General features: G+C 44.8%; 2 protein-coding genes across 5 annotated transcripts in view; one reads left to right on the top strand and one right to left on the bottom strand.

Annotated features, from left to right (window-relative positions):
• Positions 1-7,759, bottom strand: part of cpt1ab (carnitine palmitoyltransferase 1Ab (liver)) — a 14,377-nt gene extending 6,618 nt beyond the window's left edge. For 3 of the 4 annotated variants that reach the window (XM_003967395.3, XM_029842383.1, XM_011607269.2), the window contains exons 1-7: positions 5,948-6,094; positions 3,031-3,195; positions 2,164-2,306; positions 1,587-1,758; positions 1,225-1,326; positions 871-1,008; positions 705-782 (exon numbers count right to left, since the gene is read on the bottom strand). In XM_003967395.3, the coding sequence (XP_003967444.2) occupies positions 705-782; positions 871-1,008; positions 1,225-1,326; positions 1,587-1,758; positions 2,164-2,306; positions 3,031-3,171 (774 nt within the window). In that variant the 5' untranslated portion in view covers positions 3,172-3,195; positions 5,948-6,094. Of the gene's footprint in view, positions 1-704; positions 783-870; positions 1,009-1,224; positions 1,327-1,586; positions 1,759-2,163; positions 2,307-3,030; positions 3,196-5,947; positions 6,095-7,622 lie in introns of those variants that run through there. The other variant, XM_011607267.2, reaches the window with a different exon arrangement.
• Positions 7,751-23,346, top strand: LOC101067251 (USP6 N-terminal-like protein). The gene is made up of 14 exons (XM_011607266.2): positions 7,751-7,890; positions 14,910-14,983; positions 15,113-15,198; positions 15,309-15,348; positions 15,423-15,503; positions 15,774-15,881; positions 15,974-16,083; positions 17,357-17,405; positions 19,042-19,162; positions 19,273-19,367; positions 19,516-19,581; positions 19,752-19,851; positions 20,170-20,322; positions 20,409-23,346. The coding sequence occupies exons 2-14, from the start codon at positions 14,918-14,920 to the stop codon at positions 21,794-21,796; spliced, it is 2,463 nt and encodes an 820-aa protein (XP_011605568.2). The 5' UTR covers positions 7,751-7,890; positions 14,910-14,917; the 3' UTR covers positions 21,797-23,346.

Raw genomic sequence — 23,346 nt, 5'->3', positions numbered from 1 at the left:
GAAATTACTTTCTGTGACCGCTGGTCCACACAGAAGGTGTCATGATCCTTAGTGGTCACTAGAGGTCACTAAACCCATGGACAAACCCTTTATATTCCAACGACTAACTTTCCCAGTGTCCCTAGCGTCTTCCGATGTGACTTGACTGCAAATATCTGATGGGAATTCATGTGACTTTTCCATTACTCATCAGGTCACATTCCTGCTCACAGAGTGAAGGGCAATATTGACTTTAAAGAGAAATCCGTTGAGCTAAATCTCAAAAACCCCTTGTCTGCAACTAAACAGATAATAATGGGTTCTGCGTCACTTGCAAAGCTGTCATTTTCCCCCAAACAAGGTTCGAGTCTTCTGTTTTCTCTTACATTTTATGTGTTTTAAATGATCAGGGAAATGTCCCCTCTCGTTAAAAAGGAAATTTATTTTTGTGTTATTGGATCAGATCAGGACAGGGTATTTAAGCTGATATTTCCTCATAGCAATTATTTTTATTCATTATTACAGTTAAGACCCAGCGGGTGAAAACTGTTGACAGTTACTGAATAAAGAGGAAGCAAAACATAAAACTTTCATTTTTACAGTTGTTTCTTAGGTTGGTGTTGCTTAAGTTGGGAAAAACAAAACAGAAAACTACATCAAACTCAATCATTCAGATATTCAGTCTTCAAACAATGTAAATGGACTCTAAAGGAGACACAGCTTACCATCGCATAATAGTTGCTGTTTACCATGATGGGGCTGCGACCTCTGAGGTAAATATACTCCTCCCACCAGTCGCTCACCTGTGCAGTTGGGCGGGAAAGGAAATTTGTGAAACGCATCACAACTGGCTAATTAAGATTAAAAACAAATCCACAGTCCAGGACTCACGTAGTTGGAGGCCCACCAGGATTTGAGCTTGAGGTACCACTGCAGTCTGGGTCCCAGGTTTTTCTCAAAGTCCTTCGCCAGGGCTGTCATACGTTCAAACCGCTCTTCATCCATCAGGGGATGAACTGACTCCAGATACTTAAAAAAAAGGAATAAATAATTACAGTGTACGGTGTAAATGACCCACTAGATGGTGAGAGAGTGATCCATTCACTCCTGATCAATAATGACACTGTTCTGTTTCTTGTGTCTACCGCAACACCTAACCTGCAATTTGTTTGCACTGCTTATTCAACCAACTCATTTAAATGACCGTTGAGCGTCTTTCTAAAGGGATGCTAGAGGGGGAATTACCCTTCTGCAGGTGTCACTGACAGCTGGAACAGGTAGTCTTGGTAGGGAGTTCTGGAAACTGTACAGCATCGGTTTCCTGCCAGAGAACACCTTCACCAGCAACTTGAAAAGCAGAGCAGATAAGAGAAGGGGGGAAGATTTAATTACATTTCAGAGGGACATTGTCTACCTTGATTACAGAGAAAAGAGGAACACCACTGTTGAGCAGGAAGAACACACAACTGTGATTTGAGAGCAAACAATGAACCGTCGCAGTCACTTAAAGTCTACACTTTAACTAATTAACTATCACTACTCAATGACCTTAACACTAAAAAAGATTGTGCACTAATCTGTTTCGAAATATACACACGTCATCTCACCATCCATGCTCGAGAAGTCCAGGATATAGATCCGTGGCGCTCATACATCCAACCGTGCCATGACAACAGACTCTTTAGGACATTCCTCATGATCATGATGATTGTAACCCACAGCCCAGTGCCCACCAACACTCCTCCGACTATCCTCTGGGTGTCCGTGGAAAGATACCGACTGTGGTCAAAGAAAGAGGGCAGTGAGTGAAATTAATGCTACACAGCCGCTGTCATACATGTACATATACATAAGATGTTGGTTTCACAACTTTACAAAGGTGTTGGTAACATATAAAAGGCAGCAGGGTCAAAGTTGTCATTTACATTGTCATCACATTGTCTTTTCATTTTATTAACTTATTGTGGTAAGTTCCTTCAACTTTGATTCTTTTGTTGAAGGAATTCAAAATTTCACATTATATAAAGATACAATATCGCCACCTACAGGACTGGAGTGTTGGTTATAATACTGCGAGTCTCTATTAATGAAAGTGGTTATTTCCTAAAACATTTTACTTCCGATTAAGAGTACAATCTTTCATATTGTTTTACTTTACAAAATTGCTTCCAAGGAGATGCTCACCTGATGGGTATGTATTGGCCTAACTTGACCACAAACCCCATAGAAGGATCCAGCTGATTATATTTATTGTACGACATGTAGGACCCGACCACGATCATGAACCCACCTGGGCTGCCTGGGTACACACCAGTCATCACCCCATTCTATTAAAAGACAAAACAAATTCACAAAGGTCACCAGTCACTTTACGTAAAGAACCTAGAGGACAGGCTGCAGAATTTCAGATCACGTTAACGTGATGAGCAGTGTGCGGGAAGGCTCGTGTCTGGGTCGTAAATGTGGACAAGGGGCAATAAATGGAAAAAAAATGGGCTAAAGGTTAGAACACAGAAAACAAACATGAAGGTTACACTTATTGTTAACATGTTGACATAAGTGAGTGACCTTTTACTGTGACACTGACACTGTCAGCGGCAACGCAATCTACTCATACGTGCATTTTTGCAGTAACATCAGAACAATGAATGAATTTAGGTGAACATTAGCTAATTTTCTGTGTCAACACAAAGTTTAACCTGCTCAGGTTCTATTTGACCTTTAAGAATTGATTCATTCAATCACTATGCAGATTATAAATCAGCCGTTGACATCTTTCAATGGTCCCAGCAGTGGACAAATGGCTCAATATTTTACATTTCACATACATTTTGGATTCTACTCAATATTTTTGAGGAAGTACTCCAACGCCCTACATTTCACAGCGAATAATAGTAAAATAAACATGAAGTCTAAAAAAAGGTATCTAGTATCAAGTCATATGTCACAGCACTGTGAACAGAACCCAATGAAGGTAAGAGTGAACGGGTGAAAGTTCACCTGTACACACAAACACAGACAGTCCGGACTTTGGCCTCTGATAGCTCTCACCTTGAAGCGAATGAACCTTTTCTTCCAGGAGTGGAGGCCAGAGAGGTAGATCTGACGGAGAGCCTCATGGCACAGCTGGAGGTCGATGCCGTCTGGGGAGACGGTGAACTGGAAGGCCACGGCCTGGTGGGCTTCTGCCATTGTGGTTACTGCAGTGTTGTTTCACTGGGAGGGGCACGAGAAGACTTTAGCATTTAAATAGCATTTTTAGTATCTCTAGCCTTAGCTAGTGCTGACAACAATACGGCTTCAAGAGTCGAACCCTTTCTTCAACAAGCGCATTGGTTTTACACATAAACATGTTTAATTCACTTGCTTCTTTGTGACTTGTGTGGATTATGCAGTTCAAAGCTGCACTGTGCGATCTTGCATTGTTTCGGCGCAATTTCATTTTTGTCTCAAATCCACCCTTGATTTGCCTGAATACACTGAAAAAGTCTGGTCTCCTGTGACAACACGGGGTCATAAACAAACAAAAATAAATAAATAAGGGGAGAGGCGGTGCACCAAAACATAACCATTTTCCAGCCAATCACCAATCAGATGGTTGGGGTAGTGGGCGGGGTTACTGCACATCCAGATATAACCAAACAGTTGTGGTTAGCTCAGCCATCATAGCGACATTAGTGTATCATAGAACCACTTTCGATTATGATGAGTTACGGCAACACTGGGGGAGGGGTGAACTTGCTCTGTTTTGTGTTGTACTTACTCCAAACGTCAACAGAAGTGACGTCACGCAAGATCACAAAGTGCACCTTCAATGTCAATGTTTCGTACACTACAGCGGTTCATTTGCAATGAATCCCATTAATGGTCTCATCACCAACGTTGGACATGTTTGCTGGTTTTGATGCATTCTCTACCAGCTTTAGAGCGTTGAGTTAAGTTATAGCAACAAAACTGCTTCGTGCAAGCTGACACCACTGATGATGTGCTGGGAGGTAACTGGTTGTGCAGGTGTGGCAGGTGGACGGCTGCAGGCCAGATCTTTGGAAAATAAATACAACCACTAAAATGATGGTATCGCATAACCTAACGTGCCATTTCGTAGCACATCCTTTCCTTCATGATCTAAGCACCTTGGTTTTGATGCTTGGAAGAGAGTCAAAGTCTCTCAGATACATTGATCATCATATTTGTATGATCGTTGATTACATATGAGGGGATGTGTTTTCCCTTTATTTAATGCGGTGCTGAAGTATCAGATAAGGACTCGTTATTGGCAGATACTCCAAAGCAAATATTATCGGGACATCCTCAAATTATTTGGTCATCACAGGGTTCTTAATCAGCTCCCCAAAAAATGACAAATATGCGCCGTTATTGTTTCTGTTGATTTAATGGGCAGGGTCTGCCTCAGAACCCAAACACATTTTACTGATATGTGACATGTAGATGCTGTGAAACTGGCCATATGAATTTTAATAGATGATGCAATTTTTTCACGATGCCTTCCAGACCCGTCGGAAATAAATCGCGCTCATAAACAGACACTTAAAACAAGTGATAAAATGTATTAAAACGGAGAGTTTATAATGCCAGGGACTGCTGCAGTCACAGGTGTTCCGGAACAGGTAAAACGTTGAGGTAACATTAAAAAAATGTTGACAGCTCCGGGCGCATTTGTTGTGATGTCCTCCGGTCTGTGAAGAAGCATCGACAGAGCCGTATTTCAGCAGCAGTCCCCTCCCCCTCCAACTATGTTTCCACGTCACATGATCAACCCTGTGCTGCAAAAACTAGGGGAAAGGTCGCAGCTCTGTGCCGCTTGGAAACCGGGAGAAACTGGCAACAAACGAATACTCACATGCACAATGACAATAACGCACCCCTGCTGCCATGAAATAATCTACGACCTGCGGTTTTAGATACACAAGGCCGGCGTTGACCAGTTTTGAACCTCTAAAAGCGGATGCAACACCCTGTTTGACAGATTCTGCCTCCCCTCCCATTTTCAAAGTCAGCGATCAGGCAGGTTTTTAGCGGAGAATTCGGACCCAAGTGCTTCCACACTAGTGTGCACTCGAACACCACACACACATATACGTATACCCTCAGCATATAGGGGTTACATGCATAAGATCATGTATCCCGCCCACGTGGCCTGTCATAAATTAGGTCAGTGATGTGCATGTGTATCTCGTTATGGATCGTATACCTTCTTTAAAATCACAATGCGTCCCTCAGCACGTGTCGATCTACGACAATCACTATTTATGTTTACGATGTGGCCATAAAGAAAATGGAGAAGGTGAAAAAGGAGCCTTTACTGACCTTCACTGACAGACGGCTCAGCCCCTAAACTCACTTCTTACGTTTTTTCTTCTGCTTCCAACACGCCTCATATCTGTCATAGCACGCACATTGTTCTATTACTGAATAATAATAATAATAATAATGATAGCGTAATCGTCTGGAGTCAAAACCACCGGCTCGTTGTCAGTGAATGACCTTTAGCTTCCCCGTTCACGTTGCCCACAAGATCATCTAAAAGTTTAGAATTAAACCATAACAGAGATGGACGAAGCCGAGAGATTAGATGTTTTAGATATACGTGTTTAGCATTTAAACACTCACTCACACACACACGCGCGCGCGCGCGCACGCACTTTCACAGCCTGCTTTTAATCACCGGGGGCAATGAAGAGAATTGAAATAAGACTGAATGATAAACAGTTTGTTATGAATCTTAATTTGACCGTTGAAGGCCGCGCAAGGACGTGGTTGTCAGCGGCAGACGGAAGTGATCTTATCTACGTCATATAAACAAAACAGATGTACACCGACGAGGGAGATACCGCAGTTTTAAGATCGGGACGATACAGTATGTAGCGGGATGCATCCGTCGAACGCCCGAAAAAAGGTGGGAAAGCCTCCGGGAAGTCGACGCTGCGCGCTGGACACGGAGACTCACCGAGCTTTTGGGTCTGAGAAGGAGAGTTTTTCTGACGTGACGACGCGGCCCGGCTGCCGGCAGTGGCTCTTCTACACGCTGCATGAATGGGACTACACACTTGTAGACAAAAGCCTGGCCCCTTTTCGCGACTACGTCCGGGGTCAAAACAGCGCCCCCTGGTGGTTCAGGGCAGCTAACGTCATCTGCATGAGATGCCGTTACACTAAAAAAATTAACTTACTTGGATTTATTCGTAATGATAAGAGCATGCTACAAATAAACTAACGAAAACTGCAAAATATAATACCTCTCAGTCACTTATGAGGTGTAAGTGTCTGAAAAATACACACAACATGGAAATATATTAAATAATACACAATATTTTAAGGATCCCTCACCGTTAGAAACAAATGAGTTGTTGGTGAATTTCAGGAACGACCATCATGGGTGACAAGTAGATTCAGTCACACTCCTAATTGGTGTGATGTAGCACAGATCTGAAGATTCTTCTGAATTTTATAAATTTAAAAATAAATCACAATTCGACAACTTTGACATACAGCTAAAAATATAAATGAACACAAATCCTGATTTGTTTGGACTAATGTTCCAAACACTTCAATGCATTTAAACCATTGAATATCAATATTCAGGTCAATTTCTATTAAAGACAATAATACTGTATTATTATTTTTTTTACAATTATACTGTATTTGTATTTTACAAAATCCAGTTTCAAACAAAACTATGAATGGTCTAATATTTCATAGCAAACAGTGCTTTTCTTATTCTTCTTTGTTGGTATATATTTGGAAATATATATATGTCTGGTGTCATTTTTTCCCCTTGTACCTCTGTGACATTGCTATATCAAAAGACGCTGAAGCTTAAGTTACCGGTACTGTTGTCACTTTTTGAAAATGAGAAGAACAAAAGTATGAAATGCCAAATTAAGAAGCCTGTTAAAGAAGGCTCAGGGCTTTACAGCGACTAATCCCTGGAATAATTTACAGAGTGACCTTCAAATACAGAAATTAGTTACCTTGAATGAGTTAAGAACTCTGGTGAAAAGTCAGGACTGCAGGAATAGTGCCAAATGTATTCATGCACGTTGTATGGGGGGATTTATATGTTGCCTGGTATTTCTATAATAAACAAAGGTCATATAAAAGGAATTAGGAAATAAATAAAGGTTAATGTAAGAAATAAAAGCTATGTTTGGTTAAAACTAGCATGCTTCATGACCCTCTTCTTATGAGGTGAGTGAAGAGGAGGTAAAAAAAATATATTGTATATTTAATGTAAGATTCGTAATCTTTTTATTTCAAAAGTTAACAGATCCAAGGTTACAGGCTGACTTATAGCTTGTACGTGATGGGTTTATCCACCAGGGGGCGCAACATGTCTGATCCAGGCAAGTTCGTCATCCTGTTACTGCGAGTATTTCAGAATTAAACTTGAACCATTCGTTTCCCAGCGATGATGCATTCAGCAGCATCCGCTTCGCACCCAATAACTACCCACAACTCAACTCATTTCCCCTCATGAAGTGCGGAAGTCTCAACGAGACACGTACGAAAAACACGACTTATAGTTGAGCTAAGGACGAGGACGACCTTTCCAAGGAGTAATAGACGCAAGAAAAAAAAAGAAGCAATTGAGGGAGAAACGCGTGTAAAACGCACAGTTATACCTTGTCCGAGGCCAGTTCCCGGACATCAAAGGCGCTCCAACTTCAGCTGCGCCTCCCGCCGCCGCCTCGCGCGTGCGTCGACCTGCCCCGACGTCAGGCAGCTGTAGACAGCCCCGCGGCTCGCGAGTCCGTCCGAGCTGCACGAGAAGCTCAGCGTCGACTGTGAGCCGGAGCAGCAGCGAAATGTCTCCGGGACGGTGACACCGCCGAGGAGAGCATGAGAAGAGTGGATTTGAGCTCAGCCAAAAAAGCCGAAATACCCCGAAAGGTGAGCGCCGATTGTTACATTCGTGGCTCCGGCGCTGGTTTGACCCCTTATATATGTATATATGTATACATATTTTTTTTTTAAACAACGGGGATGGTAACGCGAAGACGCGTTATTGTTCCTTTTGTGTTGTAATATTCTAGGAGGAACTAATTGCAGCATCTTCTTCGATGTTCGGTGTTTTTCGGTGGGGTTTTTTTGGTTCCCACCTACACATTGTAAATGAAGATCATATATCTACATTTTACTGATGGAACTAAGCTTCTGTGGTGGGACACTGAATAAGCGCTTCTCCTGGGGTTGTGTTTTCCCAAACTTGATGGTCTGTAAAGCACTTGGTGGTGAGAAGTAATATGTGTTCCAGCGAGTCTGTTGGTGGTTTTTCTTTTGTAATGGCGTAAAGTGAGAGATTATTTTTTTATTTTTGTTTTTATTATTTATTTTATTGGAGGGGACAGGTCTGCGTGTTCCTTCCACATTTGACCGATTCGAAGTGTATTGACACCAGAACCAACGCTTCTGATCGATGCAGCTGGGTGCTATAATCAGCAGCTCCATAAAGAATCAACGTCAATATATCCGACTGTATCTTGTCAGTCATATCAGTCGTTTTTTTAAAGCCGTTTTTGTTGTTTTTTTTTCTCTTAGATTTGCCATATTAAAACGGGCATTTTGAAGGTGTCTCAAAATGGTGCAATCTAGCAAACGGAGGATGCACATCTTTGGTTAGATTTGGATCAAAACAACAATCTTGATGTTGGGTCATTCCGTGCTTTTAATCTGAAGAGGCGAGCGTAGTTAGAGAAAGCAGATTGTATCCTGCACATCCCCAGCGAACCACAGATGCTTCAGTGTCCAGAAGTAGGCCAGTTACTGGTCTGTGTGTCATGTCATGCCAAGCGTAGTCTCTCTGGGAAGGTTAACTGGGCGTCTCACTGGTTCATGCATGGAGGGGGGGAGGTTACAGACAGGCTGTGCAGGAGATATTCAGGAGGATTTAGCTCCCCATCTCCTGACAGATGTCCCTTGTCATTGTTGTGCTGTCATTCAGCCTCATCATACTTGTGTTTTTACCGTAAAGGAGCAGATGTGGATGTTGCTAGTGGAAGTGCGTTGTGTTTCTCGCTGTTCCATCATTCATTTTTATTTAACTGTGATTGGGTTTTAATGGTGGCGCTATAATAGCTCGACCCTGTGTTTAAGCTTTAATCAGTGTCAATGACTCTGAACAAAGGTCTGCCTGTCTTCTGTGATGCCAGCAGGATGTTGGCGACATGTGAGGAAGAGCGCACGAGCCTTCTTTGTTTTTATTCCCGTATTTTTAGCCAGGGTCAGCGATATTAAGCTTCTAGTTCTAGTTCTGTCAGTGTGAGTTCATTACATTTTAATGTATGTCACCCTGTGTGTCACACTTGAAAGCATCAAAGGATGCAGAGGTGGTATTTCCAACCGAAGCTGTCTGCAAACACCAGTCAGCAGCCTAATATGTCATGATGATATTTTTGCGCTGTGGTGGAATCACTCACCCCAGTTTGGTGCAGAATGGAAGTTCTATTTTGTCAAACGCACCAGTGTCTCAGAAATCATCAGATAATTACGTCTTTAGCCAACAAAAAGAAGACAGGTCGGCCTACACATGCAGGCCTCAGCTGTACAATGCATCTGGACATCTGTCTCCATCTGATTTGTCCATATTGTTGCAACCTGAACACACCATGGATGCAACAGTATGGGCAAATCACACTGTTGCATCCTGAACACACCACGGATGACTAGACATTGTTTCAGCCTTTTCCCCTAAATTTCATTGCTTGAATATTTAGAGGTCAGTGCTTTTTGTACTTGAAAATTCACACAGGTGCAGCCCTACTTTTACTAAACTCGATAATTATACCGTTAAATGTCACCCCATTAAATTTGTGCCACCCTACAGTGGAATCAAGGTCACACAAGCACTGAAGCCATTTCTCTCCCAGACTGAAAATAGGCATACAAATGAGGAAATGAGTTGGAATAATAATATCCCAAATAGCTGGAATAATGGCAGTTGTAGAAAGGCTAAATGATGCTGGAATTTCCCCTCCATGATTGTTTCTTGTTTGTTTCTTTTTTAGACTCCTTTTAGTCTCCGTCCGAGTAGTTAACCCGTCTCTGCTGTTGATTTGCGGTCATATTACAGTTTTTCCCCTCGACCTTGTCATCGCTTTTTTTGACAAGCTAACTTTGACAACGGCTAACTTCGATTCCGGTCGGCCTCAACAAACGGGGTTACTTGCTTGTTCCCCTTTTGGAACTTTTAAAAATCATCTTAGAATTTTGGAAAACGCGACGGTCATAGATGTAGTTTTACCTTTTAAGTCTAACAACGTCTCACCGGTGCCTGTTACGGCATTTTTGCTAGCGGGAGGATCCATTTATGAGAATTTTGCTTTCTCGGCAGGGTCCTGTGGCTCTGTGTTTATGACCATTGACATTCCTGTCCTCCTCCTATCACCACTTTAAAAAGTGCTGCCACTCTGGGAAACTGGCTACAGCATCTTTAACTTTCTGTAGTCATTGTTATATTTAGATGCCCCCCACCCCGGTAATGGGGGAGGTTGGCAGACATCGTTCCCAGGCTTGGTTAAGTATGCAGCGAGATGGGCTAAATACTCCTTTGTTAAGATGAGAAGAGGCTGGTTTGGGTTGGAAACATATCTATTTCGGTCTATATCTAGAAAATATATCTGTTGGTACACAGCGGAACCAAATGGCCCCTTGGGGACCCAAAGCTATTCTGAGCCTCGTGCTTTTCCCCAGACCCTCTCGGTGGTTCGGCCCCGGGTCACACAGTCTCTGTCTTGCAGCTATTTTGTATGCAACAAAAACACCACAGCTGTACCAAAGTAAGAGAGATGGACAAAAGGAACATTCAGCCAGCTTGAAAGACGAGGGATCAGTTTTTTGTGACTTGATCATCTATTTTTTTGGTGATTTCCCAGTTTGTGGTGTCAGTAAGCAGCTCCAGCTGACTCAATATCCATTATGTGCACGTTCAGAGGAACTCTTGTGGGAAACGGTGCACAATTGTCCATTGTCCACACGCCCTTACACCTCATGATTGTACTATATTCTTAGTAACGTGCCCCTCATCTTTCATAAAGGATAAATAAAGGAATTAATTTGGGAATTGTCAAAAAACTTGATATTAGGTACGAGTAAACCTGCATCCATGTAGCTTTGCCATAAATCCTAAAATAAGAAGAAAAGAGATCAAATAAGCCCCAACTACTCAACATTAAAGCCTCCTTGATTGGCTGGCATACAGAGGCACTATACGGCCTCCATACCTCCTGTTTACTTCACAGGAGGTTGCTGTTGAACAGCCCTTTACATTTCCTGGGATTGCAGCCTCCTGTTTTGTACCCCAACTTTGTTTTGAAGTGATCTGTGTGATAAAGGATGATGTTAATACCATGTTGGTATTAAGGCGGACGTCTGGTGGTTTCTATTTTCTGCATCCTCTGTGGCGTCGGGTTTCCACGTGCAGATTCTGTGTCTGATGCTCATTAAGATGTGGAGCTTTGAAGCCATCAAGGGAGTCAAGACTTTATCATGTGAAAATTAGATCCATGTGTTTGCTTGTTGGTCTCCCGCTTCTCTGTAGAGGGGTGCTGTTTCTCAATAAAAGTAGAAACTACGCAGTCATTCGCCAATTGGACCGCTCCGTTCTGAAACACGGATATTCTCCTCAGCAAAAGGACCAAACCTTTGTTGGATGACTTGGACGTGCGGTCGTGTATCTGCGGTAATTTAAAGCCTCGGCCCAGGCAGGCAGAACATGTGCACCACAGATGACGGCTGCTTTGTGAGCTCCGCGGCGTCATTTCCCCCCCCAATCGTTGTGAAGCGATCTCAGCCGAGCGGGCCTCGTCCCTTCTTCGCGCCTTCGTTCACGTGGGGGAGAGGATCTGAGCATCGACCGCAAAGATCTTCCAGGACGGTTTGATAAGTCTGCCCCCTGAAATTCCAGCTCAACGTCTGTGCAGATGTGATCAAACCAGTATTGAAGCTCTGACACTTGACTACTGTTCGACTGTAATCTCAATCTTCCTTTCTGACCGGGATCTTGTATAATCCTGCAGAACGCTGCTTATATAAGAGTGGATAACTATGAAACAGGAAGATAAAAAGTGACCTGACTCGCATGCATTGCAATGAATGTGCGATGACGGTTTGGTGAAGACGGGCCGTACATTTTTAACTCGATGTGATTGTGAATGTTCTGCAGGCTGTTTGTGGTTGCCGCCACGCTGACAGTTTACATGCACATGCTAGATTTAGAGTGTTCTCACAGGAAATGATGCCACAGCCTGAAGATGTCATGCCTTCTACCAACATGTCATAAGGTGGGGATTTTTTCAGAGCACATTCTGCTAATTTATTTAGCGTCTTATTTCCCAACTCGGTGTCTGACCATCCCCACCTACCAGCTTCTCAGCACTTCTGCCCACACACCTACAGAAACAGGAGGAAGGATTTGCGTTTTATTCAGAACAACATGAAAATTCTCTCCCACTCTGTGACCTTCTCCGCCGCTTTCTTTTCTCTTTGCTTTTCTTTATTTACCTCCAGCCTCCATCTGTTTGGCCTGATCTCCACCACAGGCCGCACCACGCCAGTCCCCACTTGAAGAGTCCTGCTCTGAGGACGTGTCTTTGAACCAGCAACAAGACTGTAATGCCTTTGACGGCGTGCCATTTGACGGTGGCCCCAGCTCAGCCAGTGACTCACGGCTAAATTACCACTTCAGCTAACGCGGAGTGGCCGCCCCGCTGTAACGCTCGTGGCTTTTCTGCTGACTGCAAACATCAAACTGCATAATTTTAAGGCTTTGTCAGTAAAAGGGCTTTCGATGTTTACACGACTGCAGTCATATGCTTTAATGTAATCGATCCTGCTGTTTAAAGAGTGCGGTCACCGGGTTCTCCACCCGCCCCAGAACAATACTATCAGCCGCCTGGAGCCTCCACACAGGAAGCTAGATCGAGAGACCTGAAGATGAGGCAGAACAGACCTTTGTGATCTGAAGTGACGCGCACTCCCCGATGCTTCAATAACGTTTAAACTCCAGGAGGGTCAGTGCAGCGTCGCGGCTCCTCCTCAGAGGTTTATTTAGGTTGAACGCCGTTCATGTACATGCACAACCTACAGAAAATGATGAATCATATCTTTTTTGCTTTCAGCGACCACATTGTAGGTTTTGAAGGTTGTCGACACAGCTCACGCAACTGTTTTGAGGGCGAATATGCTGACGTCTCAGACAGCCTTAAATAGACTGACCGAGGTGGGGTGACGAGTTGTTTTTTTAATTTTTCTACTGGAAAAGTGGAAGTCCTTCAGTGACGGTCAAAACATGTGAGGCTCCATAAATGGCCGGAACCGACTATATTACGATCTGTGGAGTTTCGGCTTTGAGCCAATCATAAATCAGCGTTCAGGGAGGGCCAGAAAGAACGTGACTGCTGTCTGTAATGCATGCTGGGAAATTTTGCACATAAGTGGAGGGAAAAGCGAATTCTATAATCAACTGGAATTAAACTCTGTTATAGGATAATAGGGATAAAGGATAGAAACCACCAGAAGTGGTCACTCGATCCGGTTTAAGCGTGGTCTGAAAAAGTGAAGTTAAACGTCTGTGTGTGAGGTGACAGGTGCGTTTTACACCTGTTGTTGTTACCACACGGGGCCTCGGCTGGTGACACATGGTGCCCAGGGTCAGTGAAAGTATTTGTACGTGTAGGTTAGTGTTTTACGCTCCCCGTGGTTCATGCTTGTCTCCCAGCTGTGCTTGGGATTTAAGGACGCAGCACAGTAAATAAACAACCTTAATTCAGATGTTTACAGTAAGAAGGCAGTCCGCTGAGTTTCTGCCGTCTCTCCAGAGCATTCATGGCACATTAATCAAATCATTGCTCTAAAGGATGCTGACGAGGCAAATAAACGAAGAGCTCCTTCTGTCTTTGGCGATTATTCCGCCAACAACTGCTGAACAGCTGAGCGGGCTGCAGGAGCACACAAGCCCAGTAAAGGCAGGAGGTGGACTTACCGGGCCTGGAGTGGGGGACGGAGGGGAGGGGGTGGGAGAAATGTTTCTTTTTTTGATTCATAGCATTCATATTCATTTAAAATGTGTGTCTCTCATAGCTCTTTCCATTTTGCTGTTCATCTTCATTTTAGGTTTGCATTGGCACTTAAATAGTATAAGATTTGACACAGTTGAATCGAACCTAATCCATATATAAATGGGATGTAGCTAAAGACCAGCTGATGCGGTCAGACTTCATGCTTGCTTGTCTCAAACCTCTGGCGCTCTTTGCCTGGAGATTAAAGTATAAATGAGGCACGCACATTCAGAATTACTTTTTTTTCTTTCTGTATGTGTTTTATCCAGTGGCGACACACACCAGATTATCCTGGTGATACGTTTGGTCTTTATGCGTTCCAAAATCAAGGAGGAAAAGCTTCATCTGAACTCTTTCACTGCTGATATTATTCGCTGTTAGGAGGCTTAGAGCTTCCTTCTAATCCAGCCCAATCTGACCTCAGATGCCTTCTCTGGGCTGTATATTTCTTGCCTGGTCCCAAATATCTCTGGCAAAATCTGCACAAATGGTCAGATTGAGTGTCTTTGTTTGTTTCTTCGCATATTTCTTCCTCAATTAAAGTGGTCGGCTCAGGATTTCCAGTGTAATGCCGGTGTCACTGTGAGACTCTACAAACTGTAACAGGACAAACAGTTTGGTCTGTTGAAACTCTGGGCCCTTGAAAAGGAAGTTGCTGATGGCCTTGATGGTTTTGTTCACACTCTGTTTCCTTATAGTCACCATTATGCCGCTTGCTAAGTGGAGTCCAACCGTCTCCTCTTCAGAGGGTTATTGTTACCCGCTAAAGCGTTAATTAATTCACTTTGCCTGCGAAAGGCAACAAGACTACTCAACCCTCAAGAAAACTAAATGTTTTTTTCTGCTGTCTTCTAGATTTGGACATGAAGAAGGACATAGACACATTTATAGCAGAAGAACGTGCTGAAATCCTCTCCAAGTATGACAGGGTACGTCCTCTTTTAGTATAGAGACTCACTGACGTCAGACTCACTCATGTGACAGTGAAACATTAGAAATACTTGGATATGATGATGAAACACAATAGAAACATGAGTGTTGTGCTGTGGCTGTTTCAGGGCAGACGGGAGGGTGTCAACATTGACCCTTGGGAGGATGCTGACTTCAACATCTATAAGGTCACCGACCGTTTCGGCTTTCTGCAGTAAGTTACAGCTTTTCTTCCCCCTCTCTGTCCTCTGTCTCGCATCATGCGGATGTCTTCAAAACACCTTCGATCATTTCGTCTCTCTGACTTCTTCTTTTCTGCCCCAGCGAGGAAGAGCTGCCAACTCCCAGCGCACTGGAGGAGAAGGTATGAAGATTCTAAGCCGGTCTATATTTCGCTCATGCTGGGAAACATCTGAACGTCTCTCTCTTCCTTCTCAGCAAAAGCAGCAGGACTTGAAGCGAGTGGAGAAATGGCTCAAGATGGTGAAGAACTGGGACAAGTACAGGAACAGTGAAAAGGTATGTGAAGCATTCCACCCACTTTCCATCTCAGTTTTGGCCTCACTTCCACCTTTTCTTGTTCCCTCTATGTGTTTTATTATTTCCTTTTTCTCTTTAAATAGGTTTTTTCCTTTCTCCTTTTATCTGCTACCCTCTCCCAGCAAAAACCTGACTGCATGTTTAAACTCCACAGTTTATTTAAAAAACCACATTCTCTAAATCTCCTGCGTTCTAGAGCGCCTTTGTTTAAATGGTGTCTTTTTGTGGTTCTTTCACATGTGTGTTCAGTTGGTGAAACGTGTGTATAAAGGCATCCCTCTGCAGCTCAGAGGTCAGGCCTGGGCTTTACTGCTGGACATCGAGAAAGTCAAGCAGGACAACGAAGGAAAATATGAGGTCAGACGACTGGAGGCGATGCCATTTTTAATCCGTGACAGTTGTTTTTGATATTTTCAGGCCATCACTCTGTCTTTTTCCTTGTCTTCCAGAAAATGAAGCAGCAGGCTCGCACCTTCTCAACAGAGATAAAACAGATAGACTTGGACGTCAACCGAACCTTCAGGAACCACATCATGTTCAGGGAGCGGTTTGGAGTAAAGTGAGTGCAGAAATCAGCGTATCGAAGCTTTTATCACACATTCGCGTCATGCTGCGTGTTCACTGAACACCTACATAGTTCTGTTCTTTCTGGCCCTCCCTGAACGCTGATTTATGATTGGCTCAAAGCCGAAACTCCACAGATCGTAATATAGTCGGTTCCGGCCATTTATGGAGCCTCACATGTTTTGACCGTCTCAGACGTAAGCTAACCGGCCATTTCCCGTTTGCTACATCTGGATATTCCAGAGCTCGTTTTTGTTTTTCCTCTCACCTCACATTGCTCAGGTTTTCCCTTGCATAGCTTCTCGCAGGGCGTGACCTCTGGCTCAAACCTTGAGGCAGCCGCACACACAAAACCGAAATGGCGGTTTCCTCATCTCTGTTATATTAGCCTTCCTGTCAGAGCACAAAGCCCCACAGGAAATGGCATTTGCACAGAAAAGCATGCTGACATCAATCGCACATCTGAAGCCCATCGGCATTAAAAAGAACGCCCTGCCACTGTCAGGCTGACAGTCTTGAAGCAAAACAGCAGTTTTAGGTGAACTCGGAGTGACTAAGTGCTTAACTCTTACTGTTTGCATCGTACTTCCTCCTCCCTACAGAGCCTGCGAGCCCAAACAGACCAAAACACTTCTTTGCGCTGCTTGGCTGCTCATCCCTTCCACTCCACAGCTGTCCCGCTCACACATGAAGACCGACGGCTATTTAAAGAAGCCATCTTCCTGTTTCTGTCGCTGCCTATATGATATGATGCATATTTTCTATGGAGTCCTGAGGGGGAGACATCCTTTCTCGCACACAATGTGTTTGTTTGTTAAGGCTCCTGCTCTCGATCCACCCCCCCACCCCCCTCTTTCATTCTCACACACAACCTTGGATTCACAGTCACAAGTTAAAAGATGTTTTGTGTTTCTAAAAAAAAAAAAAAAAAAAAAAAAAGAATCAAAAGGTTTAAAGAGATTTAAAAGATTTAAAAACGAGTGTGAGTCTGCCATTAAAGGCAATGTCACAGGGTGCTGACATCACCAAGGTAGCGCACAGCAGCCGGAGCATGTCAGCTCCCCCCTCCCAGAAACACTGCGGCTGTTTTGAGTCTGTCTGGTGATTGATGGGTTTAATTTCAGGATGGGAAGGTTGGGAAATCATTAAGTGTGAGCTGGGGGAAATCTGAACAACATAATAATCTCCTTGGCTGCTTCAGCTTGCCTGTTTGTTGCTAAGGAACCGCGTCCTTGCTGTAACCACCGGTGTTTCTCTTCCCTCTCCAGGCAGCAGGCTCTGTTTCACGTACTGGCAGCATATTCGGTCTACAACACGGTGAGTTTGTTTGTGTGTAGACTGGGTGTGTGTGTTTTGTTTGACATACCATCACATGAGTGCAACATCTGCGGATCTGTTGAGTGCGTTAGTGTCCATGAGGCGGAGATCAGGTCAGGACAAGAATCCATCCTTTTCTGTCCCTGCATAGAGCCTCAGTTGAGAATTTGTTTAATTTATTTATTAGTTTAGCTCTCATTTCACAGTGACGTAGAGTAACACCCCAGCAGATTTGTCCAAAAGGCTATTTTTGGTTTAGTTCATCACTGAACTCCTGTCTTGCTGAATACTGACACCCATGTGCCACTGCTCCAGTACATTCAACAAAGAGGAGGGGGCTGCATTACCCCACCAGAGCAAATCAAGGCAATACATTTAAAGTTTTTAAAGCCTAAAATGAGGGATAAAAGGCACCAGGAGCTGATTGTGGTGCTAACTGCTAGCATTTCCCTGTGTTTCTACATCCACCAGTCCCAGTCTGCTCTACCAGGGGAGCGTTGATCCAGATTCCCTGCAGTGATTCACTCCCATGATCCAAGATCACTGTGCTGGCACAGATTCCTCCGCTACAGGGACACTCACTCCACAGCAAATTCAGATAACACAAGCTAAAGATAACTGCTGCAAACATTATGGGTGCCGTGGTAGCGATACACTGACCCCATATTCTGGAGCAATCTTCCCAACCATAATCCACAAATTGCCCCTTCAACAGTCAAAGAAACTCCAAATGACATATTTGGTCCACCCCAAGAAATTGTTTCTCATGGTTCTCATTCTAATTTGGCTTATATATATTAACGAGTCCGTCTTAAAAGAATCGATTCACGCGGTCTTTGTATCATTACCAATAGCTTCAAGGGAAAGTGTCTCCATCTACAGATTTGTGCATTATATTTCTTTTTACCATTTAAAGACCTAGTCTGTTCTCATGACGGGGTCCTGTGGTCGATTCCTGTGTGTTAGTGGTTATGGAGCCAGAGGAAATGGGCATGTGCTGTTCCCTCTTTCCTTTTCCCCCTCATCTCACACATTGCTCTGAAGAATCTGGGTCAGTAGGAGAGAGAGAGACAATCTGAAAGGATATGTGAGAGCAGTGTGTTAGTCCTTTAACAGAACATACTTTATGCAATGGTGGAGAAGAATCTGAAGAATGTGTATTTTTAACCCTCATTGCAATTGTGGCGCTTCCTTTAAAGGACACTCGTGTCCATTTCTAGCTTTGTAGTCAAATCGGCCTGAATATGGGCAAAGCGCTGAGCCTGTGTCAGGTTTGTGTATCTGTGGGTCGCCACGGGCGATGCATTCACTGTGAATCATCTGAACATCAGGCAGTCAAATTGGGGGTAATTCAAGTTGAAGAGACCACATAACTGAGAATGTATGAGCAGCTAGAGTAAATATTTGAGTGACCTTTGGTAAAAATGTTTAAAATATCACAGATGTGTGCACAATGGTCTGTAGCTGTCTCTCTCTCACACTCACACACACACTCACACACACACAGTCTGCCTTTCGTCTACATCAGACATTCAGCTGCTCTCCGCCTGTGTCTGTGTCAAAAAAGGCCCTTAAATTATGAATAATCGCTTTCCCAATATAATTGAACCCGGTTCTTCTCCGGTGTTTTCACCAGGAGGTGAGCTATTGCCAGGGGATGAGTCAGATCGCCGCCATCTTGCTCATGTACCTGAACGAGGAAGATGCCTTCTGGGCGCTGTCGCAGCTCCTCACCAACAGCAAGCACGCCATGCACGGTACACCTGACTCTCCTCCTCGGCTCCACGTTTTTTGTTCTTTTCATGTTTTCTCTAAAGTCCAAATAGCTACCACAACCCATTCAGAGTGATATTTGTTCCCACTGCAGGGTTCTTCATCCCGGGATTTCCCAAACTGCACCGTTTCCAGGCGCACCATGAGCTGATTCTCTCTAAAATGCTGCCAAAGCTTAAGAAACACCTGGTAAGTGCAGCGCTGCAGTCGGGTCATCACCGGCTTCATTTATGATGTGAAAGTCGGTTTTGTTAGAGAAGTGAGATTTATTATTCAGGAGAGATCCCGATGAGGAACTTCCCATGATCGAGATTTCTCATTGAATGTTGTTCTGCAGGACAAGGAGCAGATGACGACAGGGATTTATACCACCAAGTGGTTTCTGCAGTGCTTCATTGATAGAGTGAGTGTTGGATTCCCGACAGATCCTGAGCTCCTCCCGGTTTATATCTGATCTCATGTTTAAACTCTACCACAGGGTTGCCTCTTTCTGCACCACGTCATGCAAAACACACTAAAGCGTATTTACTTTTTAATCAGACCATCTCTGCACCTCCGTGTCTTGCATAACAGACCCCGTTCACCCTGACCCTGCGTCTCTGGGACATCTACATATTGGACGGAGAGAAGACGCTGACTGCGATGGCTTACACGACCTTCAAGTTACACAAGAGTGAGTGCGGCGTCTGAGCTGTGCCAGATGAAAACCAGATTCCGCCAAGGCGGCAGTCGCTGTGTGGATTAGGTCTCGCTCGGCTACTCGCTCAGCTGCCTCCTAACTGGATTGCTTACATAACACAAGTGGCTGGGTTGCCGTGGAGAGGAGTGGAAAACTCACTTTCATTGGGCGCTTCCGCTGGCCCAGACCACAGCACATTGGCTGAATTATGCAGAATAACTGCTTCTGTCTCCGCTGCGTGTTTGTCCTGTAGTCGAACTGCTCACATTAAAAATGGCATTAATATTTTGTGTCTGTGCCGCGTCCTATCAGAGCACCTGCAGAAACTTCAGCTGGAGGACCTGAGAGAGTTTCTCCAGGAGCGGCTGGCCGTCTCTTTCTTCCTCCCTGACGACGTGGTGATCGAGCAGCTGCAGGCCGCCATGGCCGAGCTGCGCAGTAAGAAGCTGGCCCAACCTCCACCAGGTGCTGACGCCTTTAGCTTTCCTGTGCTTCTGATCTCGTCGTTACATCGTTAAACTAGCCGTGACATTCTCCATGTCTTTCTTCAGCCAAGTCAGACGAAGTCCCAAAGAAAGCTCTGGGTCAAGAGAGACCGGTTCTCCTTCTACCTCTGCAGCAAAACTCGCCTCCTGCAGTCAAAATAAATCGGGAGCCCGACAGCACAGCCAGTTCTGAGGCCCAGGACGCAACCAGCACCGCTCGGGCACCTTCTCCTATAGAACCCCAGGACTCAAGGACCCCCATTTTGTCTTTGCCCAATCCAGCGGTGCAGTCCCAAGGAACCAACCCACACGTAAAGCCATGCAGGAAACCTCCTTCGCCTCCAACAGGAAGCAAACCCATGACGTTGGTGAGATCGCAGAGAGATGGAGAGGAGGGTGTCATAGAGCAGAGTGGGGAGGAGGAGGAGGGCAAACCAGAGACCCAAAGTGGAAGCCAAGAGATGGAGAGTAACCCTTCCGACTGGCCTCCACCCTATGAGCCTTCTGCTTTGGAAGTCATCAACCTACAGCCTGAAGATGAGATCATAGACCTTCCAGAGTTACCACCTCCACCTCTCTTTTGCCCTGATCATAATGACCAAAGTGCTTTAGATCATGATTCCCCCTGCACAGCGGCTGTGGCTGAGGCAGACCGCTCTTCGGCCCACCCACCTTCACCTCTGCTCCCTCAAAACATGTCATCTCCAAAACCGTGTCTGAAGCCACCCACGTCTCTTGACCTCCCACAGAAAAAACCTCCTCCCTCGAGGCGCTCCCCTCCTTGTGCCTTTGCCACGCCCTCCTCCTGCTCTCCCAGGCTTCCTCCTCACAAGCCAACCAAATTCCCAGTCTCGCTTTATGTTCCAGCCACCGCGGGAGACCGGCGGCCCTCCAACACCTCCCAGTACGACAACCTGTCCGAGGCCGACGACGACGACCGCTACCTGGAGAGGATGCTGCTCTCCACGCCTGAAGAAATTCCCAGCGTGCACGGCGATACTCAGCAGAGCGTCGGCAGAGCCTACGATCCCGTTCTCTACCCCATACCTCCGCCTCCCGTCTTCATCCCCCCGTCACACTCTCCCATCCCTCCCTCAGTGTGCGCGTTCCAAAGTTTGCCTCAGGAGCCTGAATACGAAGGAGACGACAGCTGGGTGAAGGACGCCATCATCCCCCCCCCCCCGCCCACTTTTGCTGACAGAATCAGTCCTTTCCAATGTAAAACAGGCAGCTCTTCAGACACCCACCAATCTGCCTCTCCTGGATATTCCAAGCCTTTCACTAGAGGCCCCAGGGACCATTCTGCTTTTCCAGCTCCACTTTTGTACACTGGGTCTCCTCCGGTCCATCCCAAGCCCTCAGGACAGTCACCAGTAGGGGTGCCCTTGGTCCGATCCAGTCCGGACTTTTGCAGAGTGGCTCAATGTGAACTGCCTAAATCGGTGACCTTTTGATGTTTCTGAAGGCCGCCTTTGATGCTCAAATTGTTTTCAAAGCCAGTAGCTGTTCTGTGCATCAGATATTTCTTGTGTGTGTGTGTGTGTGTGTGAGAAAATTGACTTTTCCATCAGCGTGAGCTTCGCGCCTGTTTTACAAGGGCAGTTTTTCAAAGCGTGGAATTTCCAACTGCTGTTCGCTGCACGTCAGCTCTCTCCTTTGGTTCGTGACACCAGATTTTGACGGACACTCGCAGGGCGTAATTTGATCAGATAGTGGCTACAAACCTTCTTGCTTTGGTCCAACAGTGTCTTAACCAGAGCACAGTGCAGTGAGGGTGGCGTCTGCAACACAAGGGCTCTCACGGCGGCACAGTGAGGGCGCCATCTTTGCTGAAGCCCTTTAATCTTACGTATTTATACCGCCTTTATGGCAAACCGTGAGCAGGCTCACACATTTTGTTGAACAGTTTGTTCAATAGCATCGAGTAACTGTTTTCCAAACAGTTTGTTTACTGTATGAGGTGTTCAATACTTGATAAGAAGCCGTCACCGAATCAGGTCACTCGCAGCTAAAGCTGCCGGAAGCGTTCGACAGGATGGTGAAAGTGGTGACCACCAGCAACGGGGACGTCCTGGGGTAGCCCGTCGCTGCTGCAAATACTGAAGTTTATCATTCTACAAAGGCTAACCAGATAATCCCCTCCCTCAACAGCGCAGCCATAAACGGATTTGGTCAATTTAGCTGCTTTTGTTTGATTTTAAGCTGTACGCTGAATTGATGATGAATATTGTTTCAGGGTTGAAATAATGCCAGAGCAGCCCGGCCCGTTTGATGTACATACTGTAAATGTGTCAATGCTAAATGGTGTAAAATTCGTGAGGTGACAGGACATGAAAAGTTTACTGTCAGGATGCAAAGAGGTTGAAGTTGTCGCAGTATCCATGAAGAGCAGCTCCACCTAGTGGCGGAAAGAATCAGGGTCATTTTAGTCTGGAGGGGAACAGCTTGGCCTCTTACTTCAAGTTGTAATTCCTATTTATGAATGTGCACATTTATACACCCGGGGACGTTGTAAGCTATATCAATACACTGTGTCACCCTGAACTGGGGAGGGAGAAAGAATCAAAGCTCAATTCATTCATACTCACAGCTGCGTGTCAGTGACTGACAGTGGGTGTGTCAGGGCAAAAGTTCTTAACAAATGGAAGTTGAGCCATATTATTTAGCACAAGGATCTAATATACATGTTTGTATAGACTTTAAGTTCAGTTATCTCACTTTACATATTCTGGTTAAATATGATGGATTTTTTTGCACTGACTTGTCATTATTACGAGCTTTTGTCTATATTAATCTTCATTATTCCGCCGTTTAAAAAGAAGTGCTGTTACCGTGTTTATTTCAAGGTTTTCTTGGGAACATTTTTGCAGCTATTTGAGCTTTGGAATCATGCAAAACTCAAAGCTCTACAGATCTTGTCCAATCAGTGTTGCTGGTGCTCAGACCAATGTTGTGTAGGTGTATACAGCTGCCCGGTTGTGTTTCATAAAAGAGATAAACCCGT

Source organism: Takifugu rubripes, chromosome 9 (assembly GCF_901000725.2).
Source record: "Takifugu rubripes chromosome 9, fTakRub1.2, whole genome shotgun sequence".
NCBI classification, from domain to species: domain Eukaryota; kingdom Metazoa; phylum Chordata; class Actinopteri; order Tetraodontiformes; family Tetraodontidae; genus Takifugu; species Takifugu rubripes.
This window is presented reverse-complemented; position numbering and strand designations above follow the sequence as displayed.

What these genes read in the sequence shown, in the direction of transcription:
- LOC101067251 (XM_011607266.2), top strand. Translation starts at nt 14,918, where the DNA reads ATGAAGAAGGACATAGACACATTTATAGCAGAAGAACGTGCTGAAATC. An exon ending in AGGGAGCGGTTTGGAGTAAA is followed by an intron (nt 16,084 to 17,356) that starts GTGAGTGCAGAA and finishes TTCCCTCTCCAG; the next exon opens with GCAGCAGGCTCTGTTTCACG. An exon ending in TGCAGTGCTTCATTGATAGA is followed by an intron (nt 19,582 to 19,751) that starts GTGAGTGTTGGA and finishes CTTGCATAACAG; the next exon opens with ACCCCGTTCACCCTGACCCT.